Source organism: Aspergillus oryzae, chromosome 7 (genome assembly GCF_000184455.2).
Source record: "Aspergillus oryzae RIB40 DNA, chromosome 7".
NCBI classification, from domain to species: Eukaryota; Fungi; Ascomycota; class Eurotiomycetes; order Eurotiales; family Aspergillaceae; genus Aspergillus; species Aspergillus oryzae.
The window spans coordinates 617217-643327 of NC_036441.1; the positions used below are offsets into that span (position 1 = coordinate 617217).

At 47.3% G+C, this 26111-nt stretch overlaps 8 protein-coding genes across 8 annotated transcripts; 5 read left to right on the forward strand and 3 right to left on the reverse strand.

The window, feature by feature from the left end:
• Positions 1-493: 493 nt before the first annotated feature.
• Positions 494-2205, forward strand: AO090011000241 (uncharacterized protein; the record flags this gene model as incomplete). The annotated part of the gene is made up of 4 exons (XM_023232858.1): positions 494-853; positions 961-1362; positions 1415-1768; positions 1837-2205. 4 exons carry the CDS (start codon positions 494-496, stop codon positions 2203-2205), a joined length of 1485 nt encoding a protein of 494 aa, XP_023093423.1.
• Positions 2206-2700: 495 nt separating this feature from the next.
• Positions 2701-4326, forward strand: AO090011000242 (ATP-binding protein; the record flags this gene model as incomplete). The annotated part of the gene is given in 5 exon segments (XM_023232859.1): positions 2701-2711; positions 2775-2788; positions 2868-3753; positions 3763-3838; positions 3967-4326. Coding segments are annotated over 5 exon segments (1347 nt in total).
• Positions 4327-5458: 1132 nt separating this feature from the next.
• Positions 5459-7413, reverse strand: AO090011000243 (uncharacterized protein; the record flags this gene model as incomplete). The annotated part of the gene is made up of 6 exons (XM_023232860.1): positions 5459-5925; positions 5981-6301; positions 6358-6729; positions 6791-6882; positions 6971-7134; positions 7321-7413. The coding sequence occupies 6 exons, from the start codon at positions 7411-7413 to the stop codon at positions 5459-5461; spliced, it is 1509 nt and encodes a 502-aa protein (XP_023093425.1).
• A 265-nt stretch (positions 7414-7678) lies between these two features.
• Positions 7679-8413, forward strand: AO090011000244 (aromatic ring-hydroxylating oxygenase subunit alpha; the record flags this gene model as incomplete). The annotated part of the gene is made up of 3 exons (XM_023232861.1): positions 7679-8015; positions 8072-8325; positions 8357-8413. The coding sequence occupies 3 exons, from the start codon at positions 7679-7681 to the stop codon at positions 8411-8413; spliced, it is 648 nt and encodes a 215-aa protein (XP_023093426.1).
• An 857-nt stretch (positions 8414-9270) lies between these two features.
• Positions 9271-10197, reverse strand: AO090011000246 (uncharacterized protein; the record flags this gene model as incomplete). Its single annotated transcript, XM_023232862.1, has 2 exons — positions 9271-9526; positions 9686-10197. The coding sequence occupies 2 exons, from the start codon at positions 10195-10197 to the stop codon at positions 9271-9273; spliced, it is 768 nt and encodes a 255-aa protein (XP_023093427.1).
• A 2695-nt stretch (positions 10198-12892) lies between these two features.
• Positions 12893-14431, forward strand: AO090011000247 (flavin monoamine oxidase family protein; the record flags this gene model as incomplete). The annotated part of the gene is made up of 3 exons (XM_023232863.1): positions 12893-13664; positions 13725-13800; positions 13861-14431. 3 exons carry the CDS (start codon positions 12893-12895, stop codon positions 14429-14431), a joined length of 1419 nt encoding a protein of 472 aa, XP_023093428.1.
• A 5858-nt stretch (positions 14432-20289) lies between these two features.
• AO090011000248 (sterol desaturase family protein) lies at positions 20290-21336 on the reverse strand (the record flags this gene model as incomplete). Its single annotated transcript, XM_023232864.1, has 2 exons — positions 20290-21034; positions 21062-21336. The coding sequence occupies 2 exons, from the start codon at positions 21334-21336 to the stop codon at positions 20290-20292; spliced, it is 1020 nt and encodes a 339-aa protein (XP_023093429.1).
• Positions 21337-22709: 1373 nt separating this feature from the next.
• AO090011000249 (uncharacterized protein) lies at positions 22710-24628 on the forward strand (the record flags this gene model as incomplete). Its single annotated transcript, XM_023232865.1, has 4 exons — positions 22710-22859; positions 22979-23024; positions 23158-24398; positions 24548-24628. The coding sequence occupies 4 exons, from the start codon at positions 22710-22712 to the stop codon at positions 24626-24628; spliced, it is 1518 nt and encodes a 505-aa protein (XP_023093430.1).
• Between the last annotated feature and the right edge of the window lie 1483 nt (positions 24629-26111).

Genomic DNA, 26111 nt, shown 5'->3' on the forward strand with positions numbered 1-26111 from the left:
AAAGGGTAGATCCGCCAGCAACCCGATCACTTTCCATTTTGGGTACTTCCGATCATGTCAACAGCTTCAAAGTCTTCATGTATCCGCCACAAAAGTAGGCTGATGACTCGCCCTCAACTTCTAGAATCCTTCAAGGGTATCTTTTCTGTTAAGCTGGTTCGTATAAGCTTATCGCACCTGAAGCTAATTTACATTACTAGTGCTGGACCTCAACACCTGTCTACGTGCTTCTTGCCGATTGATGCTCAATTGCTCATTTTGTCCTTTCCTCGAAGAAAGGAGGGCTCTTAAAATGTACTCTTACTTAGTAGTGCCACGAAATAAATGTACAAACTATGATATCTCACGGACCTCCTTTGGGGTCCATAGAGGACGTGTATCAAGTCTCACATGGGCTATTCATGTCGAAAAGACCAACACCTCGTCTGCCTCTCGTCGCACCGTTGTGGGGATGTGGACTGATTTAGTTTTGGGTCAATGTGGCAATGGATCGATGAATCACATCCTACACGGTTGGACCGACAATACTTGGCAACGAAGTAACTGTAGGGCCAATTTAGGCTGTATTCCACTACTCTTTACTTGGTTTAGCGCTGTGCTGGGTCCTGTCGATATAAAGACCCAGATCCTAATTTCTGAATCTCAGAGGTTACCCAAAAGCATGGCGACTAACAATCCAGACTTAGACAGTGCTTTAGCACAGCAAAGCCCAACTCCTGAAAAGAGCGCACAGCAGGCTAAGCCTGTATTTAAAGAGGCGGAACGATGGAATCATCCCAGGTCCAATATACTCAAGACGCTGGCTACATTTTGGAGTTTTCTGGTGATGGGAGCGAATGATGCCGCGTATGGGGTAAGTTCAATTGCCGGTTGATCAGAGCATAGCTAATATTTATAGCCTTTAATTCCATATGTAAGCGTGAACCCTACACGTTATTAGATCCACCGCTGATTGCTCAGCTCGAAAATTATTATAATCTCTCTTATACTATCGTCTCTCTAGTTTTCCTGTCACCGCTGGGCGGCTATACCCTGGCTGCGCTACTTAACAACAAGATCCATACAACGCTTGGTCGCCGCGGAGTGGCCTGGATTTCCCCGGGATGCCATTTATTGGCATATATTGTCAATTGCGTCCATCCCCCATATCCAGTTCTAGTAGTGTCCTTCATTTTCGCGGGTTTCGGAAATGGATTGGCGGACTCAGCCTGGAACGCTTGGATTGGCAATATGGCCAATGCCAACGAACTCCTGGGACTCCTACACGGACTATATGGTGTTGGGGCAGTTCTGTGCCCACTGATAGCGACTTCGTTAATTACGGAGGCAAAAGTGCCCTGGTACTATTTCTACTATATTATGGTATGTCGTTATCTCAGATGTGTTGAGAAAGTCTGATATAATAGCTTTACAGATTGGTTGTGCCGCTATCGAGCTTGCGTTTTGTCTAACTGTCTTTTGGGATTCCACAGCAGCAGCCTTACAGGAGGCTACTCCCCAAGGGGACGACCCTGCTGGAGGCCTGCGTCAAGCTCTCTTCACGAAGCGATCTGCTAGGGTCACTTGGATTTGCGCATTCTTCCTCCTCGGGTATGTCGGCATTGAAGTCGCTTTGGGCGGATGGATCGTGACGTTCATGATGCGAGTGCGACACGGAGAAGACTTCGCCAGCGGCATGGTAGCCACGGGCTTCTGGCTAGGCATTGCCTGTGGTCGAGTAGTACTCGGTTTCATCACTCCACGAATCGGGGAAAAGATGGCCATTATCGTATGTATCTCCAATCTGCTTCCCACCTTCGTTCGTTCCAAATCAACTAACATATTAACTTCGACAAGGTATACTCCCTCTTCGCAATAGCCTGTGGACTCATCCTCTGGCTCGTGCCTAACTTCTACGCATCCGCCGTCGCGGTCTCATTCCAGGGATTCTTCCTCGGTCCTTTCTTCCCAGCTGCAGTTATTGTCGCTACCAAGTTGCTTCCACGAGCATTACACGTCAGTGCCATTGGGTTTGCGGCGGCATTTGGAGGTGGTGGAGCTGCTGTGCTGCCTTTCGTTGTGGGCGCTATTGCACAGGCTCGAGGTGTGCAGGTCTTGCAGCCATTTATCATTAGTCTCTCCGGTGGGATTTTGTTGTTATGGTTGGGGCTTCCACGGATGCCAAAGAAAGGCGACAAAAAGGGGGAGGGGACTTCGCATGTATAGATGATTGCTATTTATATATTTGAGCACTAGGGTTAATATATTTTAGGCGTAAGATGGCTTTGTCATAATAGGACAGTTTGAGCACTAGTGAGGCTTGTTTAAAATCATACGCTATCTAGAAGATGTTATCATAAATTTTCCTTGCTGGGTTATGGAAAGTTCTGATATTAATATTACCCTGTCGAATTGCTTAATTATCTACATAATTAATTATGCCCACAATTCGATAAGATAACTATCGGGAAAACATAGATCCAGTCGACTAGGCTCGGATTCGAATCGTGCTAGACCGACTCAGGTGAACTCATTAACCCCGTTCGGTTAGGTCTCTACCGTCAATATCTCGTGTTTATGACCAAGGCAATATCATACATAACACCAACTAGAGTACCAGTTACTAAAAGCAACGACAAATAGGCATTACAATGCCACGTCCTCTTAATAGCCGTATAGCACCATCTTACTTCCGAACTATCTTGTAGACTTATTTTTAACATGCTTCCCAGGTTCCTTACTACGCTTAACGCGGAGAAGATCAACACCTGAACACAGAACCTGGGTCCTTCCAGGTCCTACACACATTGTATGCGACCTGGAAAATAATCACAGCAACAACCCCAAAAATAAAGGACACTTCTCGCAGAAAGTCTTCTAACACACAGCAACCACACTAGTGACGGGTCTAATACTCATCCTGGGCGGCTATACCTACCATGTTTACTACCAGAATTCTGTACTCTCGAAGATCCAGAACGCGTTCTACAACAAGGTCTCAAACAGTAACCATGATTCCGACACGCCACGCAACACAGAGAAATTCTACATACAGCGCCCAGAGCAACCGCTCATCGACGAGATTGTCCGTGGCAACGAAGCGGGACATTACTGGCTTATCTTCGGCGAAAAGGGCACAGGAAAGACGAGCATGTTGGTCCATGCCATGCGAGATATACATGGACAGGGCGTTGTCTTGCTCGATGCTCATGATGATATTGACGTTTTCCGGCTTCGACTAGGCAGGGCGTTGGACTTTGCGTACAGCGAGGACTATCTCGGGGGATGGCTTAGTAACCGGGAACCGCGGGACGGAACGGCCTTGTTGGATATTGAGCGGGCGATGAATAGCCTAGAGAAGGTAGCTATTCGGCATCGGGAGACGCATGGTAGGCCGTTGGTCTTGGTTATCAACGATATCCACCATATTCAGGATGATACTGAGAATGGGCGCCGGTTGCTGACGTTGCTTCAGCAGCGGGCTGAGTCTTGGGCTGCTGGGGAACTTCTCACGGTCGTTTTTACGAGCGATGAGTATCGGACGAGTGACCTTCTGAGACTGCATGCTGCAAGGATGAATGTGCTAAATGTGCGAGATATTACGGTGGATTTGGCAGTCCAGTCGTTGAAGGAATATTGGTTACACGCGTTCTGGGAGGAGGTTCCTGTGGAAACTCTGGAACGGATATATAGTATGGTGGGGGGACGCTTGAGCTTCGTGGACGAAATTGCGAAATCGAGAGATATATTGAAGACGTGCGAATCAATATGTGAGTGAGAGAGACGGTGGTTTCTCAAGAAGTGCTGGATTTTGGGTAAAAATATGCACGAGGGCGCGAAGGAACAACAGGAATATTGCGTATACACCGAACACAATCTCTTAATTCTTTTAGCTCTCACTAATATTCTTCCCCTAGATTGCGGCGATGACTATAGCACAGGCACTGGTTAAGCAAGAGAAGGATCAGCAAAAGTCCTAACTCGGAGCTTCCTGGTATTCCATTGCACAAAGCTCAGGAGATGATGACCCGAGCAGACCTTCCTGAGAAGCTTAATCAGATGAATATCATATCTATTGACGATAATGATATTGTTACGGCCAGTTCAGTGCCGATGCAGAGCGCCTTTCGGGCCGTGTGTTCCGAAGACGGTATTAAGAAAAAGCTAAAGGCTACAACTGACAGACTAAACGAGATTGAGAGTCTTGAGAGGACAACAGAGATAACTATGAAGGACTTGGTAAATGATGGTCAATACGAGATCAGCAAAGAGCGTGGAATTAGGGGGGAGAAGAATATCCGTACATCTTATCGGAAGCCTCTTAGCTACTCTTCCTGGAGCTGGTAATAGAGCTTATACATCTTGTGCCGGAGACGTCTTGGCTAGAATACACTGTAAGGTGGATGGATGCATTTCTCATCTAAGATGAAATGGGCCCTTTGAGCCTTCTACGGCACATAGATGATCAGGCCAACAGCCACAGAAAAAGGGAGTCAGTACATGCAGAGCTTTGTTAACGTTTGGCTCTTGCGTCGGTCCTGTTCAGTTCGGCAAGAAACCTATTGTTGAAGGTGGGAAAGCCTGAGAGGCCTATCTCTCACTGGCTCTATTACAACGCTTTGTAAGGTACAGTAAACACACCCTGCTCTCCAAATACTATAAGAATGAAAGAATCGTATAAAATATATCTAGTTTGAAATACTACGGAAATGTTCTGTTCCATTGGCAAGCGAACCTGTTTAGTAGGTCAGGACTCTTTGGCAATCCTTCACCTCAGATGACATGCACACTCGTGGGTCTCGGCTGAAACTCCAAGTGACGAAGGGTAAGTCGTAATAGATTGAGGCTCGTTAACGCAGCTCTTGATACGAACTCTATATTCATGATCGACAATCACAAACTGACCACAATCGCTATGGATCTGGTGCCCATCGAACCGTCTAGCACATATTCTGTAACCATCGGCATGGGTTTGTACCCTGAATTCCTCATTCTAGCACTATACTAACCAAGGGGAAACACTCAACTGAACGAGGATTTCACCCCTGTCTTCCTAGGACATGCACGTCTATATGTCCTGGCCGATAAATATGGTATCGAGTCACTCACTCAGCTGGTACTTGAGAAACTGAAGCAAACTTTGAATGACTTCAAGTTGTCTGCGGCAAATGTTACAGACATTATTGAGCTTGTTCGATTTACATACGCTCACACGCCTCGCCTCGCTACCGGAAGAAATGAGCTGAGGACACTGGTTATGATGTTTATTATCTCTTCTATTGGTCAGATTGGTGAAACTGAATCGTTTCAAGAGCTTTTAGGGGATGGGGGTGATTTCGTTGTTGACTTCTGGCAAATCGTTTGGGCTTGACCATTACCGATAGGACGATCCTTGTGGAAGTCTGTCGTCTAGGCATATATATTCATTCACAAAGTTACAATGCCATTGATAGAAGTATGTCCTTGCAAAGGACTATATCTACAAATTTTCAAAATCCGGGAGGACAGGGCCCTCGTACACCGACCGACCTTTGAATAGCCAATAAACGCCACTGAAAATACACACGGAACCAAAAACCAAGCAAGCGTAGTTCATATTTTCCGCTGTAAGAGGCTGATATGGTGGAAACAGCAAAAATATGCAAGTAAACACAAGAAAGCAAATTGACAGGACATTGACCCCTATCCCATAACGACCCATTGACCATGGACCGGGAGTAATACTTTCAGGGAATACCGTTCGCTGATAAAGTAGGAAGCATAATGGTATGAGATATGATATCTCAAGTCCAAACACTGCCAACGATACTATGGCGTTGAAAGCCGAGGTGGAACCGATATTGATGAGGCCCAACAGCCCTAAAAGAAAAGACGTAACTGCAACGGCAATGGTGGGAATTTGTCGTCGCTCATCCATTTTCGATAACCAAGTAGTAGCAGGTAATGCTGGTGGCATACACTGTTAGAAATGAATCTCTTCTCGGCCATGTATCGTGCTTACCCTTGTCTCTTGCAAGAACCCAAACCATGCGACTAGCTGAAGTAAGTAACGGGATTGATGCTAGCCCAGCCATAATGACTATAGTGCTGCACAATGCGGTTGCAGAACGAGAGTTTCCGGTGATATTATAGAATATCTCAATTATGGGATAGCCGGTTGTTGTGTCAAGGGCAGATTTTAGATCCCCCATGCAGAATAGGATGGCTACCAGAAAGCCAAACCCCATCGTTCCATTGATTAGTACAGCGCCGACCATGGCGAGTGGTATATCTGTCCTGGGATCTTTCATCTCTTCGCACAAGTGAATAGCTGCATCGTATCCTAGGGTTGGGAGACAATTAGCTCAGAATGTCATGGCCGGCTGGGTGAGCACATACCAACAAGGACATAGCAGCTAGACAGCATACCCACACACCAAGCGATACCATTATTTCCCCAGCCGGAATTGTTGATAGTGTCCACGAATACAAATTCTGGTACGTGTTTTGTGGGCGATACCACACATATCACGACGAAAACAATTATGAATGCTACCACATGGAAACCCAGCGAGAGATTTTCTACTACGGGAAGCACACGACTTCCCTGAATGTTCACAATCGCCGAGATTACCAATATTGCCCAGTATATCAATGTGCCATGCCACCTCTGGAACGCATAACTGTCGTAGTTCAAGACTAACAAGCCCTGGATCATTGTACCGGATAGAAAGGGGGCACTTGCTGCAACGGCGATCCACCCGAAAGTGGCTAGCTAAAACATTAGCTCTATGGCATAAGAAGATAAGAAAGACCGAGGGTTGCATCTCACTGATCCAGCCGACAACCCAACTCAGGCCTTTCACGATGCGCAACGGAGCCATCTTGCTGATGAAGTGGTACTGGCCTCCTGCAGTGGGGAACCTATTTGAGACTATAAGAGATTATTCCGGGACAAGATTTCCTTTCCCACATATATATACCAAAAAGGAAGGTTTCGGGGATTTCTCACATAGATGCCAATTCCGCAAGAGAAGCTGCAGTCGCGAGTGAGCCGATGAAGGAAACTGATGAATTATTAGTCCAGTTATACTCCAACAAGGGATCATTGTCCGACTTATAAAGCCATAGATTAGCGCAGGCGGGCCTCCGCTGACAAGACCAGATACCATAGTGCTATAATAGGTGTGAGCCTGCTTGGTGCTTGGCTAAATTTCCAGCCTTAGCGTTACCTGCACAGCGCCTCCCAAGTCGCCATCAGGGAAACACTTAGAGAAAGCATCGACAACTTCCCAAATTTATGCTGCATTTTTCTAGTTCTAGCGATTGTTCATAGATTGAATAAGATGTTGATAGACTCACTTTGACATGGTCGATTTGACCGATCCCCTGGTCTGCTTCGGCGTCGCCAAGGTTGTATTCTGCCTTCGCCTTTGGTGACATTTCGGACTCCATGATTGATGAGATTGGGAGGGCAGCTTTCTGAAGGCGAGACAATCCTTAAAAATACAAGGCATTCTATGGTTCACGAACAAATACAAGCACTGAACTAATTCCGCGCTGGTGGCGATTCGCCGAGATAAGCACACAGCCCTAGACCCAAAACGTTGATAGAACACGAGCCAATCGGGACCATGCCAATTCTCTACTATTTGGTACACCTACTTAAGTGCTACGATAGATCATAGGGCTTTAGTATATCTCCCAAAAGGCAGCCATCATGTTCCAAATTCTATCCTCCTTCAACAAATCTGACCAATCACAAGAGAAGGGCCCCGAGGCTCGGGCTCTTCCAGCATCATGGTATCATTCAAGCCCATTGTACGAACTCGAACGACGAGCAATATTTTCCAAAAGGTGGTTGCTAGTCACCCATCGATCGCGTCTTACCAAGCCAGGGGACTTCATTCGATACGAGGAGGCCGGGTTTCCCATTTTTCTCTGTCTCGATCGCCAGGGTAACCTACGAGGATTTCATAATGTCTGCCGACACCGTGCCTTCCCAGTAGTGATTTCTGATTCTGGATCGGCAAACATCCTGGCTTGCAAATACCATGGTAGGAGCTCTCCCGTTTCCCCGAAGTTCCCAGTTGGTCTAATCATCCACTGGTAGGTTGGTCGTACGGGCTGAATGGAAAATTGGCCAAAGCCCCTCGCTTCGATGGTGTGTCTGGGTTTGACAAAGAGGACAATGGCTTGTTTTCTATACATGTGCATGTTGATCAGAGGGGTCTTGTATGGGTCAACCTCGACGCTAAAGAAACTCCTACTACGCCCTGGAATGAAGATTTCCTGGGAGCTGACACTCAGGGTCGACTGCAGGATTTCAACATGACCGAGTATAAATTTGATCATGCCTGGGATATGGTAGGTAACTATAATTGGAAGACATTGGTAGACAATTATAACGAGGTACGGGACTCAAACCACATTATGGTCTGTTCTCGATGACTGATCAAGCCGTTCCGTCGTCGGGATAGTGCTATCATTGCGGCGTTGCGCATCCTGGTATTGCTGCCATATCTGATCTGACTACCTATGATGTCCAAACCCATGGAGGGCAAATCCAACATTATGTGAAAGACAAACCAGGCTACGACTCGGACATAAAAGTTGCCCCAACTTTCTTTTTTCCGAACGCCTCTGTTACCATGACGTAAGGGTGTCCCCTTCTCTACATGAGGTGTTGTACTAAAGGATTGCTCTAGATCGCACTATTTTTACATCATGCGGGTAGTGCCGACATCTGCGACGACTACATCCATGCAGTACGAGGTCTTTCGACATAGAGATGCGTCAGACAAAGCCTTCAAGGAGCTAGATGACTTCTTCAAACAAGTTGAAAACGAAGACAAGAATCTGTGTAACGGGGCACAGAAAAATCTGAATGCAGGCGTTTACGTTAACGGTGAGTTACAGCCGTTCAACGAAAAGGTAAATCTCCAAGATGAAGGTCGAGTTCCAGCAATAGGCTAAACTTGCCTGCTTAGGGCGTTCTTTATTTTCAAAAACTTGTCAAACAAAGTTTGGTTTCCCATCGAGCGGAGGAAGAGGCCAAGGGTGAAGAGATATGCCCTAGCATGAGAAAGGCTATAAAGTCAACGTCTTTGGATGATGAGATTGGCTTCTGCGCCAGGCTCGAGGGCTGTGGTAAGGCCGAGCTGGCCTGGTAGGCTTCTAGTGGGCTTTATTCCAATCTTTTCACGAGAAATGGAAATTAGAGAGAATAGTTGAGACCTCCCAGATTGAAAAGGCAGCCGAGGTGAGATGTTTTATGCGTAACATAGCATTACACAGGTAGAACGTCGTAGACTAGCCAAAGATTGACTCCAGTCGCTCCTCATTCATGACATCCAACCAATGGATAAATACTTGGGTAGAAGTATTAGTTCTGTTTGAAACACACAAGTCCGCTCTGAGCCAAACTGCTTCGAGGATCTGCAAAGCTCTGGGGACTGGATCAAGGCGAACAAACTCGTGTAACACTTTCAATTTCTGGCGCACAAGGGACCGCCAGTGAAGGATCATGAAATCTGAGGAGTGCACGGAAAGAATTGCTTTCTCGATGCTGAAAGGGTTCGTAAGATGTAGATTACCGATATCTTGATTATGGTTTTCGACTTTCTGTAGGGCACTCCCGGCAATTATAAGTGGCACAGTTAAGAGTACTTTGATACCGGATGATTCTGGAACCGATGATATAAGATTCAGGATGTTGACAGCTAACCCTACTATGATCTCATTGAGTGATCGCTGGCTCGTTTCATTTGATAGATCCGTATCGAGGGTTGACATTGTTGTGTTTGACTTTTGCAAGAGATCCGGAAATGTGAGATATAACTGAACCAGGACCGAGAATCTGTAGATTTGTGCCAGACATTGAAGGTGCGACACGGGTGTGAATCGGTCATCTGGGTCTTTGATGCAACCAGATACGGGCGGAGAATATTGCAAGACCTTTGCCTCCAGCTCACCGGCCTTCGTGAGCTGCTCATGAAAGATATTCTCGCAGACTTCGGTAGACGCTAACGAGGTAGAGAGATGTTTTGTAAGGCGGTTTTGGCGACAAAGAGTGCTGACTTCGGCAGCATAAATAAATATAGTAGTCGAGGCCCCAGTCCACGGATTCGGATAAACAAGCGTATCATGATTTTCTTGCTTGCAAAATGGAATGAGGTATTCAAGAGAACGTGGACTCTGCGTGGTGACAATTGCTACCATAGCTTCCCAGTAAGCCATGATCCCGACCAAGAAGGATGTGGACTGAGGATCGTTCGACGCCTCAGGTCGCGCTATTGACTCCTGAAAGAGCGCACGAGCGGTGTGAATATGTGTTATCCCCAGCGCGCTTGAATCTCTCCAAGCGGATGTTATGCCTAATAAAATACTGCCTAGCATAGCTTCGAATCTCCCTTTGTCAGTTACATTTCTGTTCTCTATTAGATATGAGATAGCATCATGTCGGTGTTGCCGTGCCACTGAAAGCATCTCGTTCTGCTGGTGACCGAGGTGAGTGGCTGCTGTCATCATGACCAGATGGAAGATCAGCTGGGAGGAGTTCATCAAGTTTGCAATGACCGAGCGGAAGGGGTTCAAGTGGGAATCAAAGCAGGAATTTATTGTGCAGACGTGGGAAAAGTAGTGGGTTGAAAGAACAATAGCCTTGTCATCGATCGGCTTGAACAAAGGGCACAGGAACTCTGATTGCAATATGCTGTTCTCTAGCAATGAATCCATGATGTCCTCGCCCCCATTCCTGATGTCTTCTGTAACCAGGCCATTCAGGAAACCGTCAGGTAAAAGGCAGCTGGAGCTGCTGCAACCATCGTTGATCATGCCATCAAACTCACATGACTGCGGGGTAATATCATGGCGGTTGCGTATTTGTTCTTCATTCGTGTTCATCGATGTCTCAGGCGAGGTAGGATCGACACAGGACGCCAATTCGCGAGAATATTGAATAGCCATCACGCTTTCAGATTGAGTGAATCCATCAGTGCCATCCTCGGAAGAATGACTACGGTCTTCCTGAACGTCAGGTTTCTGCGTAGAGTGTCCAGCTACATTCAAGTAACGCCATTTCATCGGCTGTTGGTACCCCGGGCAGCTGAACCCCCTTTTCAAACACTGGCCACAGAAGGGTAGCCCCTCGTCGCATTTGATGCGCTACCGCTTGTTAAAACATATCCTCTATCGGCTGTTCGTGAGGGCAGGACCTACCCGCTGCTTGCAACGCTGGCATCCCGCTGGATGCCCTTAGCTTTGAACCCAGATCTTCCAGAGGAACAACTTACACCGTGACTTGGAGCGTCTTTTCGGCGGCAAGGGGCTTTTCTTACTAGTTTGCGTGGGTATTTCCATGCCGTACTGCTGTGGTGTCACTCTTAGGTTCCGGTGGCGTGTCGTGGACTACTTCCCAATATATGCTTAGGCTTATCGCTCATGTGCGGGGAAGATAAGCAAGCGCGCGGAATCCGCCGTGATAAGCGCCGCCGCACCAATCATGTAATTCATGTCGAACTAGAGTTCATTTACTAGGAATACTAGAAGTACTATTCTTACTGGGTCTCAGCTTCCATCGAATATCGAGATCAAAACATCACGCCGTTATTGTCGCGGAGATTATTCTCTTCCACAAATCCCTTCACCATTAAGCTATTCTGCACTATCGCAAATTACTGATTATTCCAACATCAGGTGAGCATATGCATCTGGGGTTGTGCAAATTTCGTGGCGGAGCGAGTAGTAATGTCAGTAGAGCAATGGTGGTATTTATACTGCTCAAGTATTTACGATTACCGCAACTGCAGACCCATCGAGTCCCAGGCAAGCAAGGATGACTTGCTTTGATAGAACCTCCCATTAAGACATAGTAACTCTTCATATTGCCTAGTTCTGCAGGCAACGAGGCACATCCGCACTTTGCCTAATTGGGAGAAAAAGCACGCACAAATGCGATTGGCCCTCCGACTCAGTGTGGGGCACCTACTAGTATGGAGCACTTCTTCCATATGCTTGATAGCCATTCGTTCAGTACTTGTTGTAGTATAAGTAGAGACTAACGGAAACTGGATTCTATAATGCATTAGAAGTGCAAAGCAAGTTTCAAGTTTGACTAGACCATGGCATTTCGTGTTAGACGCAAGACAGATGTCTTCAAGATACCCAACTTTGGCGGGATACCCCATGTTTTCTTTGGTAAGCTAGCCCACATGGAACTATTGAAGTTCAATGACCTGATTACAGTGGTCAAAGCGGACTATCTGGGGACTGAAGATGAGAAGGCGATCGGTCCCATTAGCGGATCCTGGTTTAGGATCGAGAAAGGACCGGAAGCAACCCCTCCGAGGTATGACTATGATGAAATTGGAGTAGTGATAGAGGGTAGGTATGTCTGGCAAAGAGACTTGGCAAGATTATTCACGGGTGTCCAGGAGAAATCACATTGAAAGATGAAACCGGCCAAACGGAAACAGTTCGAGGTGGCGATACGTTCATGATCCCGCGAGGCAGCACCATCAATTTTTCCTCGGACACTTATGGGGTTGCATGGAAATGCGGGGGGAGGCCAATGAGCAGGCTTTGATAGCCCGAGCTACAAATCCTTGAATATCTTGAGCTGCCAGGAGGTGTCTGTCCAAGGTCATTTGTTTGGTCAACTTCCCGATTTGATGAATTAATACGAGGCTTAAACGCGATTGGTCCGTACCCATAGCCCGATACCATACGCACTAAATTTCCTATTATACCTATCACTACGTACCTAGAAAGTTGTACTAGTCCTGTAGCATCTGAATGGAAATCAAAACAAGCTAGATTTAGGTCAACTGGGAACCCGTGAAATATAAATGGGTAATCTGGCCCAAGAATGACCGATAATTGGTACATCCCCCACGTTCTTTCCTAGTTCATTTCAATTTAAATTTTTCTCAAAATGGCACCACCTTCAAACGAAGGCTTTTTATGGACTCCACATGGAAGTACGAGTGGCCTCGAAACTGACGCTGTGCAGGAAAGCTCACCAGTTATCCATGACAGCTATGACGTGGTGGTTATAGGGGCTGGGTTCACTGGTCTTATCGCCGCACGAGAATTGAGTCAGAGACATGATCTGAAGGTGTTACTATTAGAGGCAAGAGATCGGATCGGTGGTCGTACATGGACGGCAAGAGCTCTAGGGGAAGAGCTAGAGATGGGAGGAACTTGGGTGCATTGGGCTCAACCTCACCTTTATAGCGAACTTCGCCGGTACGGACTACATATCAATTTAAAGACTTCCGCAGGCACTGCTGCACCTACCAAGCAGATGTTCAAACAGGGAAAGGCAACCCCATGTGAGATATCGATCGAGGAGACTGGTGATATTTTGGAGCGCATTGCCCAATCTTTCTTCACGATCGACGGAAGCAGCAGTCGTGAGCTCATGCCATACCCTCACGATCCCTTCAAGCGACCAGCTTTGTGGATGAAATATGATCATTTGTCAGTGCAAGACCGACTGGACAGTCTTCGTGGGTTTTCAAGTTGGGAGAAAGATTTGTTCGAATCAAACACGAGCACCTTCGGTAGTGCTCCTGGAAAGGATATCGCATTTACCGAAGCACTTCGGTGGTACGCCTTAGGTGGACACAACATGAAGGGGGTGTTCGAACTCGCTGGAGTCTACAAAATTGGGAATGGGGGCATGACTTCGTTTGCGCGAGCAGTCTTGGGTGACTACACGGGGCATATGCTTTTTGGGGCCACTGTGAAGGAAGTCGCGTAGACTAAGTTAGGAGTTAGGGTTACCACAAGGCTTGGGCAAGAGATCAATGCAAAATATGTAGTTTCTACTATTCCTTTGTACGACCACTCTTCCTGAGCCTCTCTCAATTCGAAGTTCTCAAAGCTAATCCTCAGCAGGAACTGTTTAGCGGATGTGAAATTCTACCCCCCAATATCTTCCAGTCGACAGTCTGCGATGACGAAAGGACATATCAATAAGGGCGCAAAGATCCACTTCAAGCTCAAGGCAGCGGAGCCGGGCTGGTTTGTAACCGCAAATTCGAGCGACTCGGCCTATGTTTTTGCCTTCTCCGACCACAACGGCACTCGGGAATCAGAACCATCCGGCACTTGGTGCATTGGATTTGGATACAATGGAAGATTGGATGATAAGAACAACCACCGTCATATTATCGATCACTTCCGAAAGGATATTTATCCAACCGGTGACGTTGAAGCTTACGTGACTCACGACTGGGTGAATGACCCGTACGCGAAAGGAGCTTGGGCTTGTTGGGGGCCTGGATGTGCGACAGCCTATCTCCAAGAACTCCAGAAGCCCCATGGGAGGGTCATTTTTGCCAGTGCCGATTGGGCTGACGGGTGGAGGGGGTTCGTTGATGGAGCCATCGAACAGGGTCACCAAGCATCTCAATGTGTCGTGGCATCTCTCAAGTCAGAGACTGAAACGTTGCGATCGAGGCTTTGATTCAACTTGATAGTGAGACTATAACCAAATTCATGTTGATTTGACCGGTACTGCCCTTCTGCAAGTACAGCCACAACTACTTCGTACCCACCTTGGGATTAGTGTGGGGCCTCGAGCGTATTAGTAATACGCCCGTCGCTACTCCAGAATAATCAATACAATATGCAGAAACCGCCCAGTGTTAACATTTAGTGTAGGAGATCATAGATTGTTGTCTTGGTATTGATAAGATTCCTTTAATAGCAAAATAAATCACGTTTTTCCGTCCAAGCCCTATGTTTGCACTGTTTGAGGCCCACAGGAGGGCCATGAAGAAGCCGAAGCGTATTGCGGGAGCGTATTCGCGAGGAGCGTATTCGTACAGTACTTTGAGGCGGAGTAAAAAAGATCAAGGAAATTCCTTTGAACCTGCTCCGGAGTCTTTACTAAACTCTTTATGACCTTAATCATCTTTAATTTCTGTTGACGCTGCCTAATCAGGCCTAGCGCTGTTGTTTTTCCTACAGTCATGTTGATAGATTCAAGCAGCATAATCAATATAATCAAGGAATTGAACCTACGTGACCATTTGACAATTTCTAATACGCCCTTTGAGAAACTCAGCGTATCTCACAGCCCCAAATCTAAATCATATACCAATCCATAGGTTAAGTTTAGTTTAGTTATGTATATAAAGATTGAATCCTTCCCTAAATCCGAAGTCCTCATCAAACGAGCATTTATTGTCTACATAGTTCACTACATACATTTGGCATAGTCTCTGAGCTTTCTCTCTCTCTCTTTCTTTCGTTGTTCTTTTTTTTTTTTTTTTTTTTTTTTCTGTGCCGTTAACTAGAGATCATGAAGACCTCTACACTTACTCTACTAGCTTTTGCAACCTCTGGTCTTGCATTCCCAGACCCTGGAGGTCATGAATTTCGTGCCCCAGGACCTTTTGATAGTATGTAATTCTTCCACACTGACGATCTATAACTACCTTCCGCAGGTCGTTCGCCATGCCCTGGCCTCAATGCTCTAGCAAACCACGGCTATCTCCCGCGCGACGGCAAGAACCTGGATTACGAAATGATCAACAAAGCTGCACAAGCAGTATACAACTTCGAATCGGGCTTTTATATAGACGCCGTTAATATGGTTTTCGAGTTTAACATCTCCACCACCAATCGACCTAATGAAACTTTCCATCTTCGCGACCTCGCTCGACACGATACAATCGAAGCGGACGGCTCGCTGACTCGCAACGATATTTATTTCGGAGACGACCTGCACTTCGATGCCACCGTTTGGGATCCTGTTGCGAAGGATCTCGGGTTGGATCATTATCGAGATGTGGACCGCTTCGTCACGGTAGATACGGCAGCCAAGGCTACTCAAAACCGCTATGGTCTTGCGATGAGTGCCAACCCGCAATTCAATGCTTCTGAGCTTTGGAAACAGTTCCAATACGGGACTACCGCGCTCTATCTTCTGACCCTGTGGGATAATGATCACAACGCTGTGCCAAAGCCATGGGTTAAAGCCTTGATGGGTACCTCAGCCTCTCTTGATCTTGAAACCTCTCGTATAGAACTGGTCACTAACGTGTAGCAGGCGAGGATCGGATTCCATATAAAGAAGGATATACGAGAGGAAATGTGACGAAGACTGGCCAGCATATTCAGGCCATGACTAAGGCGGTACGAGATGCAGTCGGGTTGAAATCTTGAAGAGGACATTTAAGCTCTCGGGTGTGTTTGTCTTTAATGAAAGTAGAGGTCGGTACGATTTATGTATTTGTAACAATCAAGACATCCAGATCATATAAACGGCGCTACAAATAAAGCATCTCGTAGAGCACGTGAGCGATCACCCGGGAGAAGCGGTTGAAGCTAAAGACTCCCGAAAGAAACATTCCAGCTTGTGTAGGCTGGTCGCGGGACTTCTGTCAAGGCAAAGGTTCAGTCACTTCCTTCGGGCTTTCCCCTCTAATGACCAATGTACCGAGGGTTGCTAATTATCTCTACGACCTTATACAATTTCATTGACTGAATGTTCGGATGATGTCAGTGGCAAGTTAAGGACTCTGCTTGCCAATACCGTCGCGCAGAACCCTAACAACAATAAAGGAACCAACAATGCTCACCGAACTCGCGGAAAAAGACAAAATACCTGGGATCCAAATGCCGCCATGTATAGCACCTGGGCTGGCGGTCAATCGTTTGATCAAAAAATGAGGACCTGTGAATTCAGTTGGGGAAGGAACCACGGCAAAACAAGATTCCCATTGGCCGGGACGGGGCTGAGGCGTGGCTGGAAACGTTGGAGTTTAACTCGCCTATTGATAACCTTGATCTACATACTAGTTGATGATCGATCGCACGGCTAACACAGAATTGGTAAGTTCAGTAGATCACCTCCGCAATACCCAGCTAGACAGGTCACGTGGTCCAAGTAGGAGCTGCAACTCGAGCTCAGCTGGACCACGCCACGTCATTAATAGCCGAGCTGAGTTGAGCTGACCCTGCCTATATGTGAGAAAGGCGGGTACTGAGTTGTTGTCATTTTCGGGAAGATTGCGCGTAGTAGGAGCGCGCACATCCACATGTTGAGGAGAGTGTACAAGTGAAGGCGTAGTAGCCGTGTTTGAATCGTGGTCGAGCGATGAAAATTGCAGCTCAGGTAGAACCTGTTCAGGAGCCGGGATTATCGAGTCTATGCTGGCACAGACTTGATCCGTAGCGGGTTTCTCCAGGGTTGCTAGATGCGAGACCGGATCGCTTATCGGGGGGCTTGTCGGGCCGCTGTTTCCATGGGCTGGGTGTTCATGGGGCTGGGTACCCAGGTGTTGTGAGCGAGCATGGCGCAAGAGAGTATCCCTGCTTGAATCAGGACTACAGTGGATGATATCGGGGACAGGAGACATACTGTCTAGCATATAGCCTACCGCATACCTGACACATAAAGGGTCTTTCCTTAGTATAGGACCTAAAATGGCGAGCCAGGTGTTCGGCCTTCTTAAACGACTGGGAGCAAACCGAGCAGATCCGCTCCTCTTGTGAGGTCTTGCGCTGACGACGTCGTCCGCAGCTCAATGAGGAGGCCATGGTTTAGCCGACGACAATAAATGTGTAAGGTATTAAACCTAGGTACTACGAGGGAGAAGCGAAGTTGAGGTCGGCTGAGATCCCTTCGCTGCTAACACGATAGGGAACCCTCCATCTCCGTATTTTCACGAGGTAGACTTTAAACAATGCCGTACGAGCTAAGGTATACTAAGCTTATTAGCAGTTCTGGCGTATGGGGTTATGGGGGTAGTTTCTGGGGTGGAATTGTTAAAAGTGCATCGGGGGATCGAAGCAGGAAATAGAGCGGAATAGGGCGCCACACCCGTCATGCGGTGCTTATCATGACTAATCATCACGCTACTGTATTTCCCATACGTTACATAGATTACAATATGTCACGACTCAGTCACGCGCACCCTGAGCCAGCAAAAGGTTGATATCTTCTCATTACGGGCCCTTGAAAGGCTTCGCATTGCTAAAGACGCCCTGGGAGCCAGACTTATCAAACTCTATGCTGAAGACATTACATCCATTCCTTGCTTAGATTAGCATTATTGTCTGAATAACAATGTTTCCGCGAGAAAAGAAAGCTAGAAGACAAGCTCGGGGGGCTTCGTCCAGTTCCTTCCTTGGCTATCATGCCCTAATCGTAGCCTAGCAGCTCTTCCAACTTGCCCTTGGTGACCAGCCCATTTTCGAGTATCCCCAATAAACATGTTGCGTTCCCCATTTTATATAAATGTTAAAATTTCCTTTACTCTGGGGGGCCTGCCAGCATATGTCCAGTTCTAATGAATGCTGATGATGTTAGCTTGGCCGGAGGCTGAAGGTTCGTATCGCGGATCACGGGATCGCGTCAGATATATGTTTAAATATCCGACAAAGGAAATCCACAACCACCTAAGCTTTCCTGGAGCTCGTATTTCATCCCCCACAATGCGACCCCTCGTAAGCTTAATCAGCTGGATACCATCTCCCTGGGGCCAGACAGTTTCGAGTAATAACAGGTCAACAAGACTAGTCAGCTACCTGGAGGACCTCCCACTGGAGATCCTCTACATGATAGCCAACTCTTTAGACCCAGCCACTAAAGCATGCCTTTCACTCTGCAACCACCATCTTCATAGCCTATTCGGGGAGAAACGCCCTTTTCCTATCCGTACAGAGGCCTGGCACAGGTTCCACAGTAACCTCGCACGCGCTCGCCCCTCACTCATCTACTGCCGAATTTGCGCCCATTTTCACCGGCGAGAAGACATCAGTCCCCCGGGCCCCGCCTGGCGGACCGATGCCCGCTTCCCCCAACACAGCACCGACCAGGCGATGCGCTCTCTGCAGTGGTGTATGTCAGTCCACCAGACCGAGTCCCTGTATCATTTCAACTACATGCACGTCCAGCTCGCTATGAAACGGCACTATTGCGGGCCCGAGCACGGGATCTCGACGGACAAGCTGGCGCATGTGGAGGTACTGATGTTCCCGTCGCGCAGGCTGACCAGTCTCCTATCTGTGGATGTATGCGTGTGTGCTGCGGCCGGTGGACAGGCGAGTCTGTGTCTCCGGTTGCAGAATTGGGCGCTCATTCCGGATTTCGATGTCCATCGGTTGCCATTTATTAGGGTCTGTGGGCATAGTAGTTTGCATGCGCCGCATGTCTATGCGGTTCTTAAGAGGGGGCTTGAAACATGTATGTGGCGTGGGTTTGAGGCTAGGGAGAGCGCGAGGGAGATGGGGAGGCAGACGGAGACGGAGACGGAGACGCAGAGTGAGGCCCCAGAAACGTTTCATTGTTCCCCCTGCGACACCACGTACCAAGTCGAGGTCCGCACGTGTGGTGATGAAGGAGTGGCGGTCGTGGTTACCAAGTGGCTGGATTTGGGTGCTGGATTGGATCCCCACGATGATCGCTGGAGGAGACATATCCTCACCGAGAGGCATGAGATGAAGGAGATCGTGCCCCCATCACAGGAGAGTACCCGAACGCGTTTTGAGCGTGATAGTTGCGTTTCGCTGGAGGAACTCTCAAGGCGGAACAGCAGTCTGCTGGAGAAGAGGGCGTATACGAGGAGCATGGACCACTGGTTTGACAATGTTTGGGTGCTGCAGGGAAATAAAAGGTTGCCGATATACTGTTATCTGCCGCCTAAGAAGAATATCCTTGCGTCGCACGTGCGGTTTCGAAATTAAGATCATAGTATCGTGAAGGCCGATTCATTTTCGTCAGATCGATACTGACTCAGTCAAATCCATGCTTATAATGTTGCGGGCTAGGTAGTAGAGAAAAACCAAAGAGATGCAAAGCAGAAACCTTCATTATATTGTAAACAACCAGCTTAGGCCTTGAACAATAGTTCTAGGCATTACCATCTTTGCAGCACGTTCATGGTACCATGCTAGTCTGTTCTTTCAATGCGGCTTGGCCCTCCTATTCAAATGTCAATTGTGTATGTACAAATATACTTCTATCTTTGTCTCAGTGTGTAGACTAAGATCTGGTCAAATTGTCAATACGACTGGCATGGGCTCTGGCAAAGTAACTGCATTTTGGTTCTTTTCAGGGGACCATGGGGTCGAGTAATACTTCATGCTCGACTATAAGAGCAATATCACCCCGCAAACTCTGAGCCCCATTTTCATAATTCTAAACTAACCTATACAAAGTTGAGCCATACGTTAACCGCCAATTAAAGCCATACAAGCCTTTAAGCTGAACACTAATCGTATTGGCGAAAATTAGAGTACAAAAAGCTCCAGAAGAAGGCCCTTGGGCTCACGTTGGTTCACAAAAGAATATAGCTCAAGCAAACCATAATTCTAGAAGATGCTCATTTGAACCGTGTTGTTGTAGTCCACATTGGTATCTACTCCCTCAATCCGGTCGCAGCAGGTACCAAATACACGATCCCAAACCCGTGTTTGCTTTCCATAATTATGACTCTTCCTCCACCCCTTTCGATGATGAAGATCATGATCTTCAATAACCAATTCTGCGTCGAAGATGCGCATGAGCCAGGTCAAGGGATTGGGCGGTGATGCATGCAGACGAAGACCGCTGTGTCCGGCTAGCTCTGCGAATAGTACATAGAGCTGACATATATGCCACTCATAGAATCCCACTGGGAACCCCATAAACTTCATTGTAAGATAGGTTATCAGGGGGATCCCTGCAATGTCAAAGAACTCTTGTTCTGAGTCCGCATAGATAGTCAAGAGCGGATTTGGGTGCTTGGTGAGGTGATGCGTCCGGTGAAACTTCCAGAGTCCGTTTACATCATGCATGATGCGATGGTACCAGTAAAACCAAAAGTCAAGAACGATGCCATATAGACTGACTTCGAGGGGGAGCCATCGCCAGCTTAGTGATGCCGGGGCCTTATTTGCAGTGTAGGTAAGATACACCATCATCATTGGGCGAACTAGGCTTGCCAGCATGACCGATATCAGGACTTTGGAAACTCCCACGTCGGGGACGCCATCTCGCTCGTGTTTGTCGCCATCTAAAAACCCATAGGTACGGCCCATCTCGCGAAGCTTTCGAAGTTCACGACTGGTGAAAATCCTGTTGGTATAGTAGTAGAAGGCAAACGCAATGATGGGACCGAAATTGTGGCCGGTCAGATACACATAAAGTTGATGGAGGATGAGTGGTATAGCCGCATGGAAGATAATCCAGCGGTGGAGAGACAAGTCTGAGACGTAGGGTAACTTTTCCTCTTTTGAGTGAACCGGGACCTCTCGATCCAGGTCAACGTGGTAAACGTTCGCTTGTTCAAGGAGTTTGTGTGATAGTGTCCATTGGCTTCGGTCCCATCGACGCCAGGTTGACTTCATCGAGTCTTTCGGGTTTTGATGTTGTTCCATGCTGGGTTCAGGTATATTGGTGGAAGGTTTCATGGATAGAACGGTTTACATTTTGAGGAGAATATACTTTATCTAGTTAAAGAAAGCCGAGGGCCATATATATTCTCTTCATTCACGTGTAAGCTGCTAGTGGCCGGCTTCCAGCATTGGCGCAGATCCGAACTCGCAACTCTTTCCTATGAAGGCATAATGTGCGGCAAGTTTAAATTCCGAGGGCCTTCATTCGAGATGCCACGGCGCTAAGAATCCTCGACGGACCACAGGTTGCTCCCAATTATCGTCGTGACCAGATCTTGTGGAAATAATACTTGAAATCCATATGCATGGAGACTTTCATCCTATTTGCGGGCAAGAATAGTGTTACATTGTCTCTCATGTCTCGGGTCGCCATTAGCACTTTTACAATATCGCCTTCTTCAACAAGTTGGTGGGAACTATTAGTCAAGAAGTTTTCAACAGGTCGGGGAGCCCAGGTGGACTGTAAACTATGGTGCCCCAAAGAAGGCCGGAGTATTATAGGGCATTTCTTTCCAGCAATGAAACAAATGGATGGCAATAGAAATGCGCACGCTTTTCTTGAATCGAGTAATATATGGCGCTATATAGAGCTGCCCTCACACAGTCAATCTTGCTCTTGGTATCACAGTCTGCTCCCACTACCATCCAGTTGAATGCTTCCTGCTCGCGTTCCGGGGCCTGTACCTTGATTGCACCACTGGACAGCTCAACATAAGTCCTCGATTGACCATTGTATGCAGCTCAATGCGCTCGAACATCGACGCGAAACGCATTACGCGAGGAAACAAAGTGAGTTATAGTAATTGTCACCATAAGAGCCTATTGCTGTACCTGCCGATCCATTTGGCCACCGCGGCTTAGACTGGTAGCGTTTGTATTGACTTCGAGATAACTGTAGCCGGTTCATAGTATCACATATAGTACCCCTGCGGAAAGCTATCGAGTTCTTAAAAATCAACCTATATAGAAAATGGCTCGCTGGGCAGACTAGGGGCAGACAGGAAACGGGTCACGATATCAACCTTTTTCACGAGGATAGGTGTGAGTGCACTAGGAAATCAATACTTGTGCTTGGCATTTGAGCGAAGCTCATAACAGCTTAAAGCATACGATGAAAGTTGTTTGCTTGGAGAATTCGGTGTCTTTGAAGAGATTGTGGCTAGGCTCATGGTAAATTTGTGAATATAATTTACTTCACCAGAAGCCTATAGGCTAATATTATGGATTTGTATGCAATAACAGTAAGAGGATTTATAAGCGTGCACTTCTTCTGCAATGTGCTTGGCGGAATTCTTTTTTGCTCTTGGCTCTTTCCTACCTATCGGCAAGTCATACCCTAAAGAATACGACGAGTCATGGCCGTCGTACGATTCCCCGCCCTAGGGTTTCATGCATTCAACTCGATCCTGTCAGCCTACCAAACCCCTGTTGCATTAATCACAACTGCATGCTCTGCACCTGCAGGTGAATCCGGACCAATAGAAACAACAACTGGATCAGCTGGTGTATGTCAGACTCAGCTGAGCTCTCGGGGTTTGCTTTGTTCATAGAAATGTAATTGGATTCCGATAGACCCAGCCGCTTGAGAGCTAGAATGTGGGCGTGGTATAAATGTACTTCAAAGTCTCCAGTTCCCTTGCCTGAATTGTGTGAAGTCAGTGTGCCGTTTGGTGAGAAATCAATTTTCGTGCGGTCAATATGCTCCCGGCGATCCTGTTGCTGTCTTGCCTACCGACAGCATGGGGTAATCCTTGTATGCGCTATTATCTTCGTCTACCTTAGGTGCAGCTAACAAAGTTATAGTAATCAATCGTGGCACTTCTACCATATCCAGCGTCTCCCAAGCTCCAACCTCAGATACACTCACCTCCCTAAGTCCCTCAGTCGAGCCAACATGCTACACCAGCAGTCAATGGCTCGTCATCTCTGGTACGACCTTATTCTGGCCAACCTCCACCGACTATCTCTACGGACCGACCGACAGCCCTGGCGTCGACTGCGCAGCGCAATGGATACAATATGATGGCCGCTCAGGCGGCCTGGAATCTCTCGGCCCTACTGCCACATCAACATTAACAGAACTAATCCCGACCAGCACAGGCGCCTGCACGACAAGCAGCCACCTGGAAAGTTACTATGATACTCATACAGGGCCTGTTACCACTCTTTGCGACGGGCATGCACGGGCCCTAGGCCCCCGCGAAACCGTGACAGACTATTACCCCGGCACAGGAGCATGCAGCACGTTCTACATCCCAACAACCATCACAACGACGCTTTACAACGTACCATCAGCCTCCCCAACTTGCCAACTTGATCGCGAAGGCTGCAAGGGCGTCTGGGAGACATACAAAAGCCGTTCACGGGCCTACAAGTCAAGCATCTCCGTCTCCATTCCAGGCGACACAAATAGTCCCCTCATCCCAGGCCGCTGCCCAATGACAACAAGCGAACGACCAGAGCAATGTGGAAGCTGTCACTTCCTTCCCGACACAGCAACATTGTTCTACTGGCCCGTTACAACTGCTGGCAGCGATCTCTGCGCTCAAAATGGAACCACAATCCCGGCTACACCGACCGGCAACGGTCCTAATACGGCAATGTTAGGTGACCAAACTCTTGTCTCTCCAAGTGCCTATATCTTTTTCACGTCAATCTACGCCTGGGGCAACAGTCGTCACGCCGGGCAGTGTGGCGAATATCATGAAAACAAGATGATCTCTGTGAATCCCACAACCATCACGTCACGACGAGGACACAGAAATGCGCGGTATCCCATCCGCGGAACAGCATATCCATTTAACTTTGCGGAGTTCCTTCCCCAGACAGTAGGAAACTACACGCAGCCTCTAATCCCCTGGCCCCAATATTGGGGAGGGTCACAGTGTGGTGTGTATGATTCTGCTTGTACATTAATCCGGGATGATTATTTGCCTTTCATCGATATGCCGAGTGAAGTGACGCAGATTGACGCCAAGTGGGAGAACTGTGATTGCAGTTGGTATATCCCAGCTGTAACTTTGGTACCGATAGTGGATGGGACTGTTAGCTTTCCGAGCCCAACACCTACTGGGGTTGAAAGCGAGGTAGTACATGGGGTAGAAGAAGCAGTACCACAAGGCTCAGTGGGTGCGCCCACTCCGACGCCGACCGAAGGTCTCGGATGGTGAGCAGATTGGTACATCGTCTTCAGTGGTGGTGTTCACGGTTGCGCAGACCATTAGCACCAGTGCACCGTTACTTTTCGTGGAGAAAGACATTCCTAGTAACCTAGTATTCACCATTACTTTAAGTGATCATATAGTCTTCTATTATACTTATCTTCTGTTTCCCCTAAGACACCAGGGCAGCTGATCTTCCATAATGCTTATAAGCAGAAGCTTTAGCAATTTGATAGAAGTATAACCCCCAGGTCAGCTCACGGCTTACTTCTTTGTCACGCTATACAAATGGCAAGATACTCAAAGCATATAATAAACAAGGATTATTTTCTCCCATTTTCCTTTTTTTTTTTTTTTTTTTTTTTTTTATTTATTTTTTCCTTTGCGATTATCCCCGCGGTCTCCGCAGTTCTGTGGTATCCTTTTACTAGCTAATTCTTGTGTCTCACTACCGATATATATCCCTTCAAGTGGCAATGATCCATAGGCCTCCCTCCAACTCACCCAAAAAGTAAACCCACTATGTGATATACTCAGTTCAGGCCATTCAACTTAAAGCAATCTATAATCATGTGACTGTATGTGTGGGTCAACTTCCAGACTTTCGGATTTTCTATTAACATTGCGACCAATAATCTCCCCATGCTAACGCGTCCAATAAAAATAGTTTGCTTATGGCATTAAAGCATCACGTGGCCGCGATGTGCTAATCGGATGAAGATATCTGGTAGTTTGCGTTTGTCAAGTTGACAAGGGAGACAACACCGGTCGCATTGTTTTATCTACCCTTGTAAATAACGTCCAATCTTTTGGATGACTCGAACGTCTCCCATCGCGAAGCTCGGCCACTCGGTCGCTGGCTTGCCAAGCTCGTCGTCGTCGCCTCTCCTGAAACTCGGTCAGTCTCTCACGGGCACACAGTCAGCACATATACTGTCACCAGGCAGCTCGGAGAATCCATCTGGTTAGCAAGGTCCGGGCTTTGTTGTGCCCGTGAAAGTACCGTACACTTTACACTACAGCTGCCACCACAGGATTCAGGACCAAGAAAGGTCAGTCAGAATCCAGTAATGCGGGCTAGCTTAATCAAGGGTGTAATGTGCTTTCTTACAATTGTTATATGTTGTATCTCCCAATGACTAATAATGTCCTATTTGTGATCCAAATAGAAATTCCGGAAGGTGTGCAGACATCGACGATGTGCCTATTCACCAGTAGTAACTGACCGTGCTAGACGGTCCATTTCTGCCTTTTGACAAGCAGTGACCATCTCCTTTATGATAATCATGACCGGCTTCAGCTCGACCCGTCCCTCGGCGGCCATTTTGACATAGTCGCATACCCAAGCCACAGTCCCCAGATCTTCATCAAGGTTTTCATGGTCTGGATTACATATGATGTCTAAGCAAAGAATAAAAAAGGGGAGGAATTGATACATCGTGATAGGACTATATGTGCGGTTAATAATATGCACAACAAGGACATGAATGGGTATGTGAGGCTTTCTATACCTGATTCCCCAGAACGCTTGCGACGTGGACCCCAGGAGCGATTGAAAGATCTTTAGTGACTTCCTTGCCAGATTAACAGCTTCAT